General features: G+C 47.8%; 1 protein-coding gene across 1 annotated transcript; it reads right to left on the reverse strand.

The window, feature by feature from the left end:
• Positions 1 to 1,732: 1,732 nt before the first annotated feature.
• pnp4a (purine nucleoside phosphorylase 4a) lies at positions 1,733 to 12,530 on the reverse strand. Its single transcript, XM_068742417.1, has 7 exons — positions 12,508 to 12,530; positions 11,881 to 12,044; positions 8,656 to 8,759; positions 6,740 to 6,915; positions 6,465 to 6,655; positions 5,583 to 5,662; positions 1,733 to 1,879 (listed from the first exon to the last, which is right to left on the reverse strand). The coding sequence occupies exons 1-7, from the start codon at positions 12,528 to 12,530 to the stop codon at positions 1,733 to 1,735; spliced, it is 885 nt and encodes a 294-aa protein (XP_068598518.1).
• Between the last annotated feature and the right edge of the window lie 4,602 nt (positions 12,531 to 17,132).

The raw sequence follows: 17,132 nt of genomic DNA on the forward strand, positions 1-17,132 counted from the left end.
AGCTCTGGAGACGCAGCTCTGCAGACGCAGCTCTGGAGACGCAGCTCTGCAGACGTAGCTCTGCAGACGTAGCTCTGGAGACGCAGCTCTGGAGACGTAGCTCTGGAGACGCAGCTCTGGAGACGCAGCTCTGGAGACGCAGCTCTGGAGACGCAGCTCTGCAGACGCAGCTCTGCAGACGCAGCTCTGGATTATTCCATCATTCATTTTAGTGTCTTTTATTTATTACCGGTATTGTTGACATGCCTCGAGCAGCAACGGAAGGGAAGAGACGTCAGACTGAGTGAAAGAGCATTTCATTCATGAACCAAGAGGAGCTGCCTGGAATACAAGCACCGCCCCTCTACTTACCTGTGAGCAGTCAATAAAGACAAACAACAACAACAGGCTGAAGACCGATCAGACTGTTACCTGTGGCTCGTTACACAGTTTCATGGTTCAATTCAACAATCAACCGCTGCATGGAAAAAGGTCGCCAGTGTAAATACGAATTTGTTCTTCTTGCCTTCCCTCGTCGGATAAAGGTTGAATAAATAATCAATAAATACACATTAGTAGTAGTAGAAGCAAAAACAGGAATACATTAGGATCACCTAAATTAACTACATGATCAGAATCCAGTTTTTAAATGAAAGAATATCAATTATATGAGAGTCACGGGGTAAACGTTGTGCTTTATTAGATAAGTACATTATTTTATTTACTACAAGTTTCAATAGAGGACTGTTGGTTTTATAATACACAATACGTGTGATTAATGCTTTTTATATCAATGATAATATATCAGCAGCTGACAGAATTATTCGACTTTATTTTTAAAGCTTTTTATGCTGCTTTGGAATCATTTTGTTCCCATCCACCAGAGGGAGCCACAGTCCAAGACACACCGTGTTCAGGCAGAGGAAGCTGCACTTTAACCCATTCAGTGCCAGACTCAGAATATTATGGACTATGCAAACACCGAACCTACCAGATTATAGATTAAAGTCTCTTCTGTCATCAGGAAAGAATTAAATGTTCCTCAGATTTTATTTCTGTTGGACACAGAAAGGAGGCAGATAAACGACAAACAGAAAACACGCTTTCTGCACGTTGACGCTAATATTTGTTGTTTCGGTGACACATCAAGCATCTCAACAGTTGTTTACTTCTAGAAAACAATAAAAACAACACTGAGAGAGTTTCTGGTGAAATAACAAATGTATTTACACAACATCAACATCTGACCAAAACAAAGACGAATGAAACGAGATGTACCGACTCTCGTTTGTGCGTCTCGTCTCAGAGTTACGATCCGTAGATAGTACTCATAGATAGTACTCATAGATAGTACTCATAAAGCATGACACCGATCGAACTGATACACAGTTATGAAGTTAGGGCCAATCCCAGCAGGAGGGTGTAACCGCCCCCCGAGAGGAGGGTGTAAATGCCCCCACCCCCCGAGAGGAGGGTGTAAACGCCCCCGCCCCCTGAGAGGAGGGTGTAAACGCCCCCGCCCCCTGAGAAGAGGGTGTAAACACCCCCTCAGAGGCCCCCGCCCCCTGAGAGGAGGGTGTAAACGCTCCCCCTGAGAGGAGGCACAATTCACTGCAGCTTCTAAATCACAGAGGAATGACAAGTCAAATGTGACAGAATTAATGAAATACTATAAATGTATATATATATATACACTATAAATGTTAGCATGAATCCTGCATTCAGAATGACGATAAATACAAAGTGTTAGATTCTAGACAGCGTTGTTGTCGTTGTTGTTGACCTCCATCTTGCCAATCAGCTCAGTTATCAGCTGTTGCACGGCGTGAGAGCGGAGTCGGCCGACCTCCAGGACGCCCTCATGGTTCACGGAGCCCAAGTCCTCGTAAGCCTTCACCACCTGCCACAGGTGAGTCCTCCATGAGTCCTCCATCCATCCTCCATCATCCATCCATCCATCCATCCTCCATCCATCCATCCTCCATCATCCATCCATCCATCCATCCATCCATCCTCCATCCATCCATCATCCATCCTCCATCCATCCATCCATCCATCATCCATCCTCCATCCATCCATCCATTATCCATCCATCCTCCATCCATCCATTATCCATCCATCCATCCATCCATCATCCATCCTCCATCCATCCTCCATCCATCCACCATCCATCCTCCATCCATCCATCCATCCATCATCCATCCTCCATCCATCCTCCATCCATCCACCATCCATCCATCCATTATCCATCCATCCATCCATCCATCCATCATCCATCCTCCATCCATCCTCCATCCATCCACCATCCATCCATCCATTATCCATCCATCCATCATCCATCCTCCATCCATCCATTATCCATCCATCCATCCATCCATCATCCATCCTCCATCCATCCACCATCTATCCATCCATCCATTATCCACCCAGCCATCCATCCTCCATCCATCCATTCATCCATCCATCCATCCATCCATCCTCCATCATCCATCCATCCATCCATCCTCCATCCATCCATTATCCATCCATCCATCCATCCATCCTCCATCCATCCATCCATCATCCATCCTCCATCCATCCTCCATCCATCCACCATCCATCCATCCATTATCCATCCATCCATCCATCCATCCTCCATCCATTATCCACCCATCCATCCATCCTCCATCATCCATCCATCCATCCATCCTCCATCCATCCATTATCCATCCATCCATCCATCCATCCTCCATCCATCCACCATCCATCCATCCATTATCCATCCATCCATCCATCCTCCATCCATCCATTATCCATCCATTATCCACCCATCCATCCATCCTCCATCCATCCATTATCCATCCATCCATCCATCCATCCATCATCCATCCTCCATCCATCCTCCATCCATCCACCATCTATCCATCCATCCATTATCCATCCATCCATCCATCATCCATCCTCCATCCATCGATCCATCCATCCATCCATCATCCATCCATCCATCCATCCATCCATCCTCCATCCATCCATCATCCATCCTCCATCCATCCATCCATCCATCATCCATCCTCCATCCATCCATCCACCATCCATCCATCCATTATCCATCCATCCATTATCCATCCATCCTCCATCCATCCATTATCCATCCATCCATCCATCCATCATCCATCCTCCATCCATCCTCCATCCATCCACCATCCATCCATCCATCCATCATCCATCCTCCATCCATCCTCCATCCATCCACCATCCATCCATCCATTATCCATCCATCCATCCATCCATCCATCATCCATCCTCCATCCATCCATCCATCCATCCTCCATCCATCCATCCATCCATCATCCATCCTCCATCCATCCTCCATCCATCCACCATCCATCCATCCATTATCCATCCATCCATCCATCCATCCATCATCCATCCTCCATCCATCCTCCATCCATCCACCATCCATCCATCCATTATCCATCCATCCATCCATCCATCCATCATCCATCCTCCATCCATCCATTATCCATCCATCCATCCATCCATCATCCATCCTCCATCCATCCACCATCTATCCATCCATCCATTATCCACCCAGCCATCCATCCTCCATCCATCCATTCATCCATCCATCCATCCATCCATCCTCCATCATCCATCCATCCATCCATCCTCCATCCATCCATTATCCATCCATCCATCCATCCATCCTCCATCCATCCATCCATCATCCATCCTCCATCCATCCTCCATCCATCCACCATCCATCCATCCATTATCCATCCATCCATCCATCCATCCTCCATCCATTATCCACCCATCCACCCATCCATCCATCCTCCATCATCCATCCATCCATCCATCCTCCATCCATCCATTATCCATCCATCCATCCATCCATCCTCCATCCATCCACCATCCATCCATCCATTATCCATCCATCCATCCATCCTCCATCCATCCATTATCCATCCATTATCCACCCATCCATCCATCCTCCATCCATCCATTATCCATCCATCCATCCATCCATCCATCATCCATCCTCCATCCATCCTCCATCCATCCACCATCTATCCATCCATCCATTATCCATCCATTATCCATCCATCCATCCATCATCCATCCTCCATCCATCGATCCATCCATCCATCCATCATCCATCCTCCATCCATCCATCCATCCATTATCCATCCATCCTCCATCCATCCATCCATCATCCATCCATCCATCCATCCATCCATCCATCATCCATCCATCCATCCATCCATCCATCCATCCATCCTCCATCATCCATCCATCCATCCATCATCCATCCATCCACCCATCATCCATCCATCCATCCATTATCCATCCATCCATTATCCATCCATCCATCCATCCTCCATCCATCCATCATCCATCCATCCATTATCCATCCATCCATCCATCCTCCATCATCCACCCATCCAGCATCCACCCATCCATTATCCATCCATCCATCATCCATCCATCATCCACCCATCATCCATCCTCCATCCATCCATCATCCATCCATCCATCCATCCATCCTCCACCCATCCATCCATCCATCATCCATCCATCCATCCATCCATCATCCATCCATCCATCCATCCATCCATCCATCCATTCTCCATCCATCCATTATCCATCCATCCATCCATCCTCCATCCATCCATCCATCCATCCACCCATCATCCGTCCATCCTCCATCCATCCATCATCCATCCATCCATTATCCATCCATCCATCCATCCTCCATCCATCCTCCATCATCCACCCATCGATCATCCACCCATCCATCCATCCATCCATCATCCACCCATCATCCATCCATCCTCCATCCATCCATCCATCCATCCTCCACCCATCCATCATCCATCCATCCATCCATCCACCATCCTCCATCCATCCACCCATCATCCATCCATCCATCCTCCATCCATCCATCCATCCATCCTCCACCCATCCATCATCCATCCTCCATCCATCCTCCATCATCCACCCATCCATCCATCCATCAATCCATCCTCCATCCATCCACCCATCATCCATCCATCCATCCATCCATCCATCCACACATCATCCATCCATCCTCCATCCACCCATCCATCCACCCATCATCCATCCATCCATCCATCCTCCATCCATCCATCCATCCATCATCCATCCATCCATACACACATCATCCATCCATCCATCCTCCCCTCATCCATCCATCCACCCATCATCCATCCTCCCATCCATCCTCCCATCATCCATCCATCTACCCATCATCCATCCATCCATCCTCCCATCCATCCATCCATCCACCCATCATCCATCCATCCTCCAGGCATCCATCCATCCTCCCATCATCCATCCATCTACCCATCATCCATCCACCCATCATCCATCCTCCCTTTCATCCATCCATCCATCCTCCCATCATCCATCCATCTACCCATCATCCATCCACCCATCATCCATCCATCCTCCCATCATCCATCCATCTACCCATCATCCATCCACCCATCATCCATCCATCCTCCCATCATCCATCCATCTACCCATCATCCATCCACCCATCAGCCATCCTCCCATTCATCCATCCATCCATCCATCCATATGTTGATCAGTCTACTTGCCTTGTTGGTGATCAGAGAGAGACCGAAGACTTTCAGACCACAGTGAGTTGCCATGACAACCTCAGGAGCCGTACTCATCCCTGTTGTGTTGTAAAACATTTATATATTATCTGATGAGGATATTACTGCTGATAACAGGATAATCAATCAGTTATAAATGTTATTTCTTCAGTGTGATCAGTAAAACTAACTCTGTCCACGTGGGACGAAGGAAAGCTTCATGATAACGTCTTAATATTTGATGTTACAGACGATGCTCGATTTAATCCAGCATCTCTTATTACCATGTGCTGGATGCTACAGGCTACTGGCCAGATGTTCCCAGTGCATCGACCAGTACGCTGGAATTACCAGTACGCTGGAATTACCAGTACGCTGGAATTACCAGTACGTTGGAATTACCAGTACGTTGGAATTACCAGTATGTTGGAATTACCAGTACGCTGGAATTACCAGTACGTTGGAATTACCAGTATGTTGGAATTACCAGTACGCTGGAATTACCAGTACGTTGGAATTACCAGTATGTTGGAATTACCAGTACGCTGGAATTACCAGTACGTTGGAATTACCAGTACGCTGGAATTACCAGTACGCTGGAATTACCAGTACGTTGGAATTACCAGTACGCTGGAAGTACCAGTACGCTGGAATTACCAGTACGCTGGAATTACCAGTACGTTGGAATTACCAGTATGTTGGAATTACCAGTACGCTGGAATTACCAGTACGCTGGAATTACCAGTACGCTGGAATTACCAGTACGCTGGAAGTACCAGTACGCTGGAAGTACCAGTACGCTGGAATTACCAGTACGCTGGAAGTACCAGTACGTTTCTGAGACCAGATGTTGATGCAGATGTGACGTTCCGAGCGTCGTACCAACAGCGTCCACGCCCAGCCGGTGCAGCATCCTGGCCTCTGCAATGCTCTCAAAGGTGGGCCCACCCACCATGGCGTACACGCCCTCCTGCATGAGGCCGGCCACGCCTTGCTGCTTGGCGATCTCCATCGCCATGGAACCCAGGCCTTTGTCGTAGCAACCTGACATCGCTGGGAAACGAGGCCCAAACCTGCGAACAGCAAAGAGCGAGTCCTCAACAGCGAGCGGATGCTGAACGACGTACGGTGGAGCGACCGTCCTGGTGTCGGGTTACTTGTCGTCGTTGGGTCCGCTCAGCGGGTTCAGGCCGGCCATTCCAGGGAAGCTGACGTGGTCCTTTATGATCATGATGTCACCCGGCTGGAGGCCGTCAGCCAATGAGCCGGCAGCATTCGTTACAATCAAAGTCTCCACCCCCAGCAGCTTAAAGACACGGACTGGAAACGTCGTCTGATAGGTGATAGGTGACAGGCAGACGGGCAGACGGGCACACGGGCAGACGGGCAGACGGGCAGACGGGCACACGGGCACACGGGCAGACGGGCAGACGGGCAGACGGGCAGACGGGCAGACGGGCACACGGGCAGACGGGCACACGGGCAGACGGGCAGACGGGCACACGGGCACACGGGCAGACGGGCAGACGGGCAGACGGGCAGACGGGCACACGGGCACACGGGCACACGGGCACACGGGCAGACGGGCAGACGGGCAGACGGGCACACGGGCAGACAGGCAGACGGGCATGCAGGCACACGGGCAGACGGGCAGACGGGCACACGGGCAGACGGGCAGACGGGCAGACGGGCATGCAGGCAGACGGGCAGATGGGCAGGCGGGCAGGCAGACGGGCAGACAGGCAGACAGACGGCCAGACGGACGGGCAAGCGGGCAGACAGACAGGCAGACAGGCAGACGGGCAGGCGGGAAGACAGACAGACAGACAGACAGGCAGGCGGGCAGACAGGCAGACAGACAGGCAGACAGACAGGCAGACAGAGAGGCAGACAGGCAGGCAGGCAGACAGGCAGGCGGGCAGACAGGCAGACAGACAGGCAGACAGAGAGGCAGACAGGCAGGCAGGCAGACAGGCAGGCAGGCAGACAGGCAGACAGACAAGCAGACAGACAGGCAGACAGAGAGGCAGACAGGCAGGCAGGCAGACAGACAGGCAGGCAGACAGAGAGGCAGATAGGCAGGCAGGCAGACAGGCAGGCAGGCAGACAGGCAGGCAGACACACAGACAGACAGGCAGACGGGCAGACAGGCAGACAGACAGACAGACGGGCAGGCGGGCAGACAGACAGACAGGCGGGCAGACAGACAGACAGACAGGCAGACAGACAGGCAGACAGGCAGACAGACAGGTTGATTATTGTTGAACTCTCAGACGTAATATATTCTGCTTGTTCTTCCAGGTGTCGTTTTGCCCTCGGTGTGTCCTTCCAGGCAGAACTTCCTCTATCCTGCTTTGAAATGGAAAACACTCCGATGTAACGGAGGAAATGGGAAATGTTGTCGAAGCGTAAGTTTATTAATGACATTCCCCACTAGCTAGTTAGCCAGTTAGCTCAGCATGACACTCCCACTGAGAGATCCTGAGCGGCAACAACGGTGGCATTCAGCAGTCCGTTAAAACGCTGCATGTGACACGCGCACACACACACACGCGCACACACACACACACACACACACACATAACAGATCCCATGCTGCTGATTACAGTCACATTTACATTTTACAAAGTGCTTTAATCCGCTTACACACTGTGTGTGTGTGTTTGCTCTATGTACAACTAACTTTATGTTTATTGTGTAATGTACTGCATGTATTTATAAATGCAGTAAAACAAGAGGTGTGTTCAAGGGCCTTCTGGCAGGGTGGAAACATTTTGCACTATTTTGCAGCCGTAAAGCAGCCTAAATATGCTGAGAAGTCAAACTTTGGGTAAAACATACCGGCCCCCGATGCTGTCCAACAGTTACGAGGACGTTTTTATTTTTATCCATATTTAATCTGTTTAGTTAAACAACAATTTCCCTTTTGAATCTGGAGGTCATGGGACATTCTAAAATATCATATTGTAATTGCTATATCTTGTTTTTCTTAATAGCTTAAATAAATGAGACACAATATTTACATGTTATGCTAAATGTGTGTGTGTATGTGTGTGTGTGTGTGTGTGTGTACCTTGCAAAGTGAATGACCTTCATACATGTGGAAGCGACCCTGCATGCACACACACGTCTTCCCTTTCAGCTCCCCAAAAACCAGCCGACCTGCGTGACCTTGAACTGTAAAGAAGAGTCAGAACCAAAACGAGTTAGAAGCTAAATATAAACTGAATTACTCATTCATGTGATTCGGTTATGCGCTTCAAAAAAAAGCTGAAGCACAAAACGCAAAACAGGAGGTTCAAATTTCGACTCTAAAATGCTGAATAATTGAAATACACAAGTGCAGTAATAACTTGACATACGAGTGTTTCCCAGATACGAGCATCATTTTGCTTTGAGACACGAGCAGCTGCCAGGTGGTGGCGCTAAATAGCCGAGCGCTGCTAGCTAGCTTCACTCGTTGAGTATTCTTTCTAGTACAGTGGTACCTCTACTTACGAATTTAATCCGTTCCGGGACTAGCTTCGTAACGTGAAAACTTCGTAAGTAGAGACGCATTTTGAATGTAAATGCACTAATCCGTTCCAAGCCCCGCAAAAGTATTGTAACGGTTCATGTTTTAGGAGTGTTCATTATTCCTACGCTGCAGAGAGTCCGCAAAGGCATCCAGGGAGGAGGGGCGGTGTGTGTGTGTGGGTGCCGCGAGGAGGAGGAGGGGAACGGGAGAGCTGCGTAGCTCCCGCAGCTCTCCCGTTCTCCTCCTCCTCCTCGCGGCACCCACACACACAGAGAGTTACCCGTCGTGTGCTTATTCCAGCGTCCGACGGACGCTACATTATGATATTTTTTTTAAATATTAATCTACCTGTTAGCTGTTACTTTTTGTCCTCTTTGTTTACTGGTCCTTTGCGGTGTTTTCTGCCTCGCGTTTCTTGAAAAACTGATCCAATGACGTCTGCTTTTGCCGGCTTTTGACAATCCGTCGGAAATGTGCGAGGCAGACGTCATCATAATGAGCAATAGCCCGACTTGTCAACACTTTTTCCGGGTGACACGAGGGGGACACGAATAGCATGCTGGGATACGCGCATACGCAACGGGTTGCCAGGCAGATTTTAGGCGATAGCCAATGGCAGAGCAGCTACGAGCAGCTATTTTTGACTTCGTATCCAGAAACGCCTTCGTAACGAGAGGCAATATTTTCCCATTCAGATACTTCGTAACCTGAAACTTTCGGATGTAGAGACATTCGTAAGCAGAGGTACCACTGTATTCTGTATGGATAGATTTATTTCATGTAGACTATAATACACGCTGTAGCCATGTAATATTTACACATTTGCACAGTAATATTTTTTTAATCCTCGCATTACCTGTATGTAAATATTTTTGTATATTAGTATACACTCTACTTGATCTTTGCACTGTTTAGGTGCCAAATCCCAACATGATGAAACTGATGAAGTTACATTTAGCTAGTAACATACTGGATGTTCAGTTTACTGACATGCAATCAGCTGCCTTTAGGACACTACGAATAGTGTCCTTTCGTCTTGTCCCCTGAAGGGTCGCCACAGCAAATCAACCTTCTCCACTTCACCCTGTCCTTTGCATCGTCCTCCCCAACACCAGCCACTCTCATGTCCTCCCTCACTACGTCCATGTCTCTTCTCCTGGGTCGTCCTCTAGCCCTGTCCTTTGCATCGTCCTCCCCAACACCAGCCACTCTCATGTCCTCCCTCACTACGTCCATGTCTCTTCTCCTGGGTCGTCCTCTAGTCCTGTTCCCTGGCAGTTCCATCCTCAGCATCCTTCTACCGATATAGTCCCTGTCTCTCCTCTGGACATGTCCAAACCATCAAAGTCTGGTCTCTCTGACCTTGTCTCCAAAACGTCTAACCTTCACTGTCCCTCTGTCTCATTTCTAATCCTGTCCAACCTGGTCACTCCCAAGGAGAACCTCAGCATCATCATCTCCTCCACTTCTAGCTCCGCCTCCTGTCTTCTCCTCAGAGACACTGTCTCTAAGCCGTCCATCATGGCTGTCCTCACCACTGTCTCTAAGCCGTCCATCATGGCTGTCCTTACCACTGTCTCTAAGCCGTCCATCATGGCTGTCCTCACCACTGTCTCTAAGCCGTCCATCATGGCTGTCCTCAACACTGTATCTAAGCCGTCCATCATGGCTGTCCTCACCACTGTCTCTAAGTCGTCCACCATGGCTGTCCTCACCACTGTCTCTAAGCCGTCCATCATGGCTGTCCTCCCCACTGTCTCTGAGCCGTCCATCATGTCTGTCCTCACCACTGTCTCTGAGCCGTCCATCATGTCTGTCCTCACCACTGTCTCTGAGCCGTCCATCATGTCTGTCCTCACCACTGTCTCTGAGCCGTCCATCATGGCTGTCCTCACCACTGTCTCTAAGCCGTCCATCATGGCTGTCCTCACCACTGTCTCTGAGCCGTCCATCATGGCTGTCCTCACCACTGTCTTGTAGACCTGTCCCTTCGTCCTATCACAGAGCACACCTGATACTCTCCTCCCCCCGTTCCAGCCTGCCTGCACACGATTCTTCACCTCCTTTCCACATTCTCTCCATCACTCTGCTCTGTTGACCCGAGGTACCTGAAGTCCTCTCCCTTCTTTCCGTCTCTTCCTTGTAGCTTCACTGTCCCCCCTGGGACCTTCTCATGTACACACATGTACTCTGTTTTACTCCTGCTCACCTTCATTCCTCTCTTTTCTAGAGCAGACCTCCACTTCTCTAGATTCTCCTCTACCTGCAGATCACAATGTCATCTGCAAACATCATATTCAGAGGAGCTTCCTGTCTCACCTCATCTGTTAGTCTATCCATCACCATGGCAACCGAAAAGGGTCTCAGAGCTGATCCCTGGTGCATCCCACCTCTACACTAAACTCCCCTGACATATCTATGCAGGTTCTCAGTCATCCAGGTAAATCATGAAGAGCAAAAAAGAAGAATCGGTTGGTTGGTCACGCTTGATGGACGACGTGAAACACAGGGCAGACTGATAAATGGGAGGATCCGGTAACCAACCTGTCGGACAGAATGCTCACAGAAGCAGAAAAGGACGTCCTGAATTTTGCCGTCACACCAAAACAGATCCCGGTGGTGGACCTCACCACAGCATCAGAATCAATCATCAATCAATCATCGTGCTAGTGCCAAAACACTTGCATCCATTTTTGAGTAGTATAATCAATACTCGTAAAAAGCATATGTACCGTAGCAATAAATCATAAAGTGATGATAAATCAGGTATGTCGAGGGTACCTGTGCTCTGAGGGAAGCCTGGTATGTCAGAATAAAGAAAGGCGTCTTGACACTTCAGGGTGTCAGCGAGCATGCCAAGTCCAGACCCACAAATGATCGCTACCTGGGGGCGGTGCTTGGTATGAGACTTCAACCAATCAGCGGTCTTCTGGTATTCGTCATGACTGTAGAACAAAGAAGGGAAGAAAGTTGTAAATAACTTTCATTTATAATAACAATCTAATGTCTAATTATAGAGCACCTTTGACAAACGAAACACTGACAGCAAATGGAAATGACACGCTTAAGTGAAAACCATATATTTATCAACAAATGTGTTAAAGATATTTGACTATTTTTTAAATAAACAAAGAACAAGTGAGTGTGTTCTGAGAAGAAACATGTAAGAATCAATTTTACATTTTGTCACCGCAGTTCGATTCTGTTCACTTTTTTTTTTTTTTATCTCTGGGTCGACTTTGATTCGATTTGCACTATTTGCCAGATATGGGACTGTTCCGTCTGGAAGTTATTTAAAAGTCACTCCTTGGTTGAACTGGTCCCAGTACACACGTATAATATGCGAGCAATCTGGTCTCGTGCCGTGAGCGGATGCTCAAACACACACTAACGGAGGTTATTTCTTACCTGATTTGTTCTTTGCTGTGCATGATTGATGTCTGGCGACCTACGATGATGTTGGATGTGACGACTGATGAGATCTGTCTGTGTCTTAGCGTGTGCGTGTGTGTGTGCGTGTGTGTGCGTGTGTGTGTGCGTGTGATGGAAGGGCAGGGCGATAGCAGCCAGTTCGCTGATCGGTCTACATATTTACTGGTCACATGCTCCTGATTGGTCAACAACTCATCCATTTATCAGCAGCAGCCAATGGGGCAACGGCATCGTGGAACTGTGCACGTGTGTTTCCTAAAGAGGACAAAATCTAAGTCCCCAAAGTTCCTTTTATCAGAGCTTTAACAACTTAGAAGATAAAATTGTGGCTAAAGTTTGGAGAAATTGATGATGATTTGTCTTATATGCACGGATTGATGTGGAAATCATGATGTCATCACAAAGCCAAAGCGACGCCGCCTTTTATGTCGACGTGAAATGCACCTGTGTGCTCATGTACTGGATTGCATACATCCTGTGTTCTTATTGTTGTGTGATTATCTTTGCTTTTCTTTTTTACAAAACCTTTGCACACACACACACACACACTCACACACACACACACACACACACACACGAGTTGTGTTCATCATTGGGTTCAGGTTTAAACCAGAATACCCACAGCTCCACTATGATAAGGAAATATAAATTGTGCAGCACAAACTTGCTAAAGCTGCGTTTGTACAGGAAAATGTTTTTCTTCAGATACAAATTCCCGTACAGACACAAAGACATTTTTCACATGTTGAAAGAAGCCCCCATTTTCCTTCACTTATTAAGTCGCATGCTTGCATTGTTTTGTTTTTTATATGAAGTGGGTGAAAAGAAACGTCACCTGACTATCGCCGTGGAGTCGATCGACTGTGTGGGGACGGAATGATCACCTTTGGCTGGACTGTTGTAAAACCCCATCGGCGAATCAGAGCTGAGCTCTGGCAGTTTAATGAACAGCACCTCGCCAGTCAGTCTTCTTTTAATGGGAATTCCAAAAACCCGTCTCATGACCACTTGCACACTTCACTTATTTCCTTCGTGCTGCTCTGATCAGCTGATGGTAATGAGGCTCATGCACAACCAATAAGCAGAGGTGGACCAGAACCAGAGGAAAGAGGTGAGCTGTGCATTGATCTGAGCAGCTCCAAGCAGCTCCAAACGCCAGAGTGCAGCTCGGTCCAACGGAATGATGTCATCGCTCAGGACAAACCACAATATCCACAAAACGAGAAACTACAGCAACTGGAAAACTCAGAAGTCACATTTGGGAGGTTTCACGTGACACTGGCGTCTGAAAATAAAACAGACTGACGCTCATTCATTAGTTAGTCTCATGTTTCAGCTTGGCATTTAACACTGCGTGTGTGTGTGTGTGTGTGTGTAATTTAACAGAAGCCATGTTGTGTTAATAAGAAGAGCACAGCTGCTTGTTAGAGACATAAAAACCGAGATTTAGGATGATGAATAAAATAAAAATGTCTCTGTTTAGCACTTTATAGGCGGAGCAGGGAAAGACAGAACCCAACTTGTCGCACAAAAGCAAGAACTTTGGCAATGGAGGCAAGGAAAACTTCCCTTTAACAGGCAGAAACCTTGGACAGAACCTAAATCTCATCATTGACCGTTTGGAGAAAGAGGAGAGAGAGACAGACAGACAGATAGGTAGAGAGACAGACAGACAGATAGGTAGAGAGACAGAGACAGATAGGAGGCAAGACTAACACAGAGAGAGCGATAGAGAGACTGTGAGGGTTGTCATGTTGATTATTGCTGTTTGATTTCTGCTTCTGCACAGCCGGAGGCACTAATTGGCCGAACGAGGAACACCTGCTCCAGATCGCCCCCTACAGTTCCACCCGATATACCGGTAATCTTGACTTGTTTGACAGTCCCCCACCAGATTATCCTCTCAGTTTTCTCGGTATTTGTGCGCCAGTGTTTTTGTGTTTGATCTTTTTGGATGCCTAGTACATCTCCTAGTACATTTTAGTTTTTGTGTATGAAGTATTTTTTTTTAAATCACATTGTGTGACATTAAAATATTTAAAACCATTTTCGAGTTTGTCTGCTCTGTATTTTTGGGTCCAGATCCTAGCACAGCCCGTAACAGAATACAGCAATACCTTGAAATGTACACGTGTATCTCCAAGATACTTTTTTACGGTTTGGCCTATCATCGACTCAAAAGTGCAGATTTCTGTCACAATAAACGAAGGTGTTTTTCATGTTTAACAACACGCATATGCGGTTACGTGTGGATGGAGTTTTTTATAAAAACGAGATTGTGTGGATACAAGAAAACTTTCAAAATGGAGTGGGAAAGATATTCGGTAAAAACAAACCCTGGCTACATGTGTACATGGCCTTAGACCAGTCCTTCTCAATTATTTTCTGTCGCACCCCCCCTAGGAAGTCTGGAGTACTAAAGAAGTATGAGAGTAGTTCAGGATATGTAGGACAGCAGTGAAGTGTGCTGTAGGATTAACAGGGGAGTTTAGTGTAGAGGTGTACAGTAGTACAGTAGTACTTGTACACATGTAATTACAATGACCTTGTACCTAACATAGCGTAACCTTCTTGATCATCCAGGATTTAATATTCTAAAGGCATGTTTGAACTCCCGGTAAGTGGTTGGTACCGTTTGTGTACTCCGTACTCTTCCCTGCACTAGACGGCATACAATACTTTGCTCTGCTTGTGTCTTGTCGTTAGGGTGGACCAGCTTCTGCCGTTGATGTGTCGCCAGGTTCCAAGAGCATGGGAATCTTGTCTTGAAGGAATCAAGTATATTCACGAAAAGGTTTGTGAAAATTAGTTGGGACTGTTTTTCTGCATGTTAGTCACCTTTCAGAATTCAACTTAAAACAGACTTCCTCTGGCAAGTTCTGACTAAAAACCAAGACGTAATTCAATAAAGGTATTGTTTTCAGACTGGAAAAAGAATGCTGTATTCAAAAAGGTTACAGCAGCAATAAGTCGGTGCAGATTCTATCTTATATTAAAGAGGAAGTAGGAGCATGTAATGTGAGTATATGAATGTGTTACGCTGACAGCGGCAGGAAGGAATGACCCACAATCCTGTGTGTGTGCGTCTCCCTCTTCTGGCTAAGGAGGGTGGGGGCTTCTAGAGGGTGTCCCAGGACAGGGCTGGGCTCTTCCTGTCAGCTGCTGTGATGCTCCTCCTCCTCTCCCCTCCGATCATGTGACCAACAGGCTGCCCGAACGCCGTCACGGGCGTCTCACGAAAGGGAACAACCGGCAAAGACATTTCCAAATTCTTCTTCTGCTGTTTTGTTCTGTCAGTCTCTGCTTTCAACCCTGTTTTTATACTCTACCCCCCCCCCCCCCCCCCTGTTATTTTTAACAGTTCATTACCTCCACTGAGCCGAGGCGGAGGTTACGTAATCGCTGGCGTTTGTTTGTCTGTCCGTCCATTTGTCAGTAAGATAACTCAAAAGGTTCTCCAGGGATCTTGGTGAAATTCCCAGGGCCTGTCGGGAATGTTTCCAGGAATAGATGGTTAAAGTTTGGTGACGATCCAGAGGAGATCCTGGATTCTGGATCAGTTTGACCTTTTCACTTACATTGCAGTCAATGGAGCTTCAAAATTAGTTCCTCAATATCTCGGTTGATTATTGACCGATGTTTATGATGTTTGACACAGTCATGTGGGGGGGGGGGGGGGGGGTCTATCTCACGATCGAATCAGACACAGAATGAGGTCAGGAACAAATATTACATTTAAACATTAAACCCGTTTATGGATTCAAGAATCAGTTAAAAAATCAGCTCTGATTCACGTTTACTTTTCATGTTGGTGCATAAAGATACCAGAACAATGTAGAACCTTCTGGTGCTGATCCAGATCACCGTGTGGACGGAGTAGATCCAGTTAGGAGGGGAACGAGCTGCTTGGGGGAGGTCTGTGCTCTGAGTGCTTTTCTTGTTTCTACCTCAGGGTTTGCTGGGAGGAGCGAGGAGGCGGGGATAAGGATCGGTGATGTCATTTCACCCCACCTTAAATGGAGCTGCCTACCTCAGGGGAGGGCTAGGCTGTGTGTGTGTGTGTGTGTGGGGGGGGGGGCTACGGAACAATCTAAAATAAAAACATTCAGTCGACTTGACTTGCCTCCTGGGGGGAGCAACACTAATTGCTGGTGTCCTTTCCACCACCAGGGGGCTTGCAGGAATTGATCCCTTGAGCCGCGCGCCTTCTTCCCAGAACCGTCCGTACGCAGGCCGGCATCCTGACTGGAGCCTGGTCGCATGTTCCACATATTAAATTACCCGTGAAATATTTGCTTGGCCTCCAGGGTGTGCAGCAGCCTCGTCCGACTCCTCCCCCCCCCCCCCCCCCCCACATCTCCTACCCGATGAAGGCCGAGTTGTCCCATGTTAGAAAAGGGGCATCAGAGGCAACTTCAGATATGTTTCTCCTCTTGTCACCTTTTCCTCCTTCTCTCCGATGCATTGCTCCTTCTTGCATTCACCCGGGGCTGGCGGTGGGGGGTGGGGGGTGGGGGGGCTGCTTTCCTAATGTCAGTTGTCTGAGAGGTCAAACATTACATGATTCAGGAATAAGAGCTCCGTTTGCTCTCACTGTGTGA

The sequence above is a fragment of the Brachionichthys hirsutus genome, chromosome 8 (assembly GCF_040956055.1).
Source record: "Brachionichthys hirsutus isolate HB-005 chromosome 8, CSIRO-AGI_Bhir_v1, whole genome shotgun sequence".
NCBI lineage: Eukaryota > Metazoa > Chordata > Actinopteri > Lophiiformes > Brachionichthyidae > Brachionichthys > Brachionichthys hirsutus.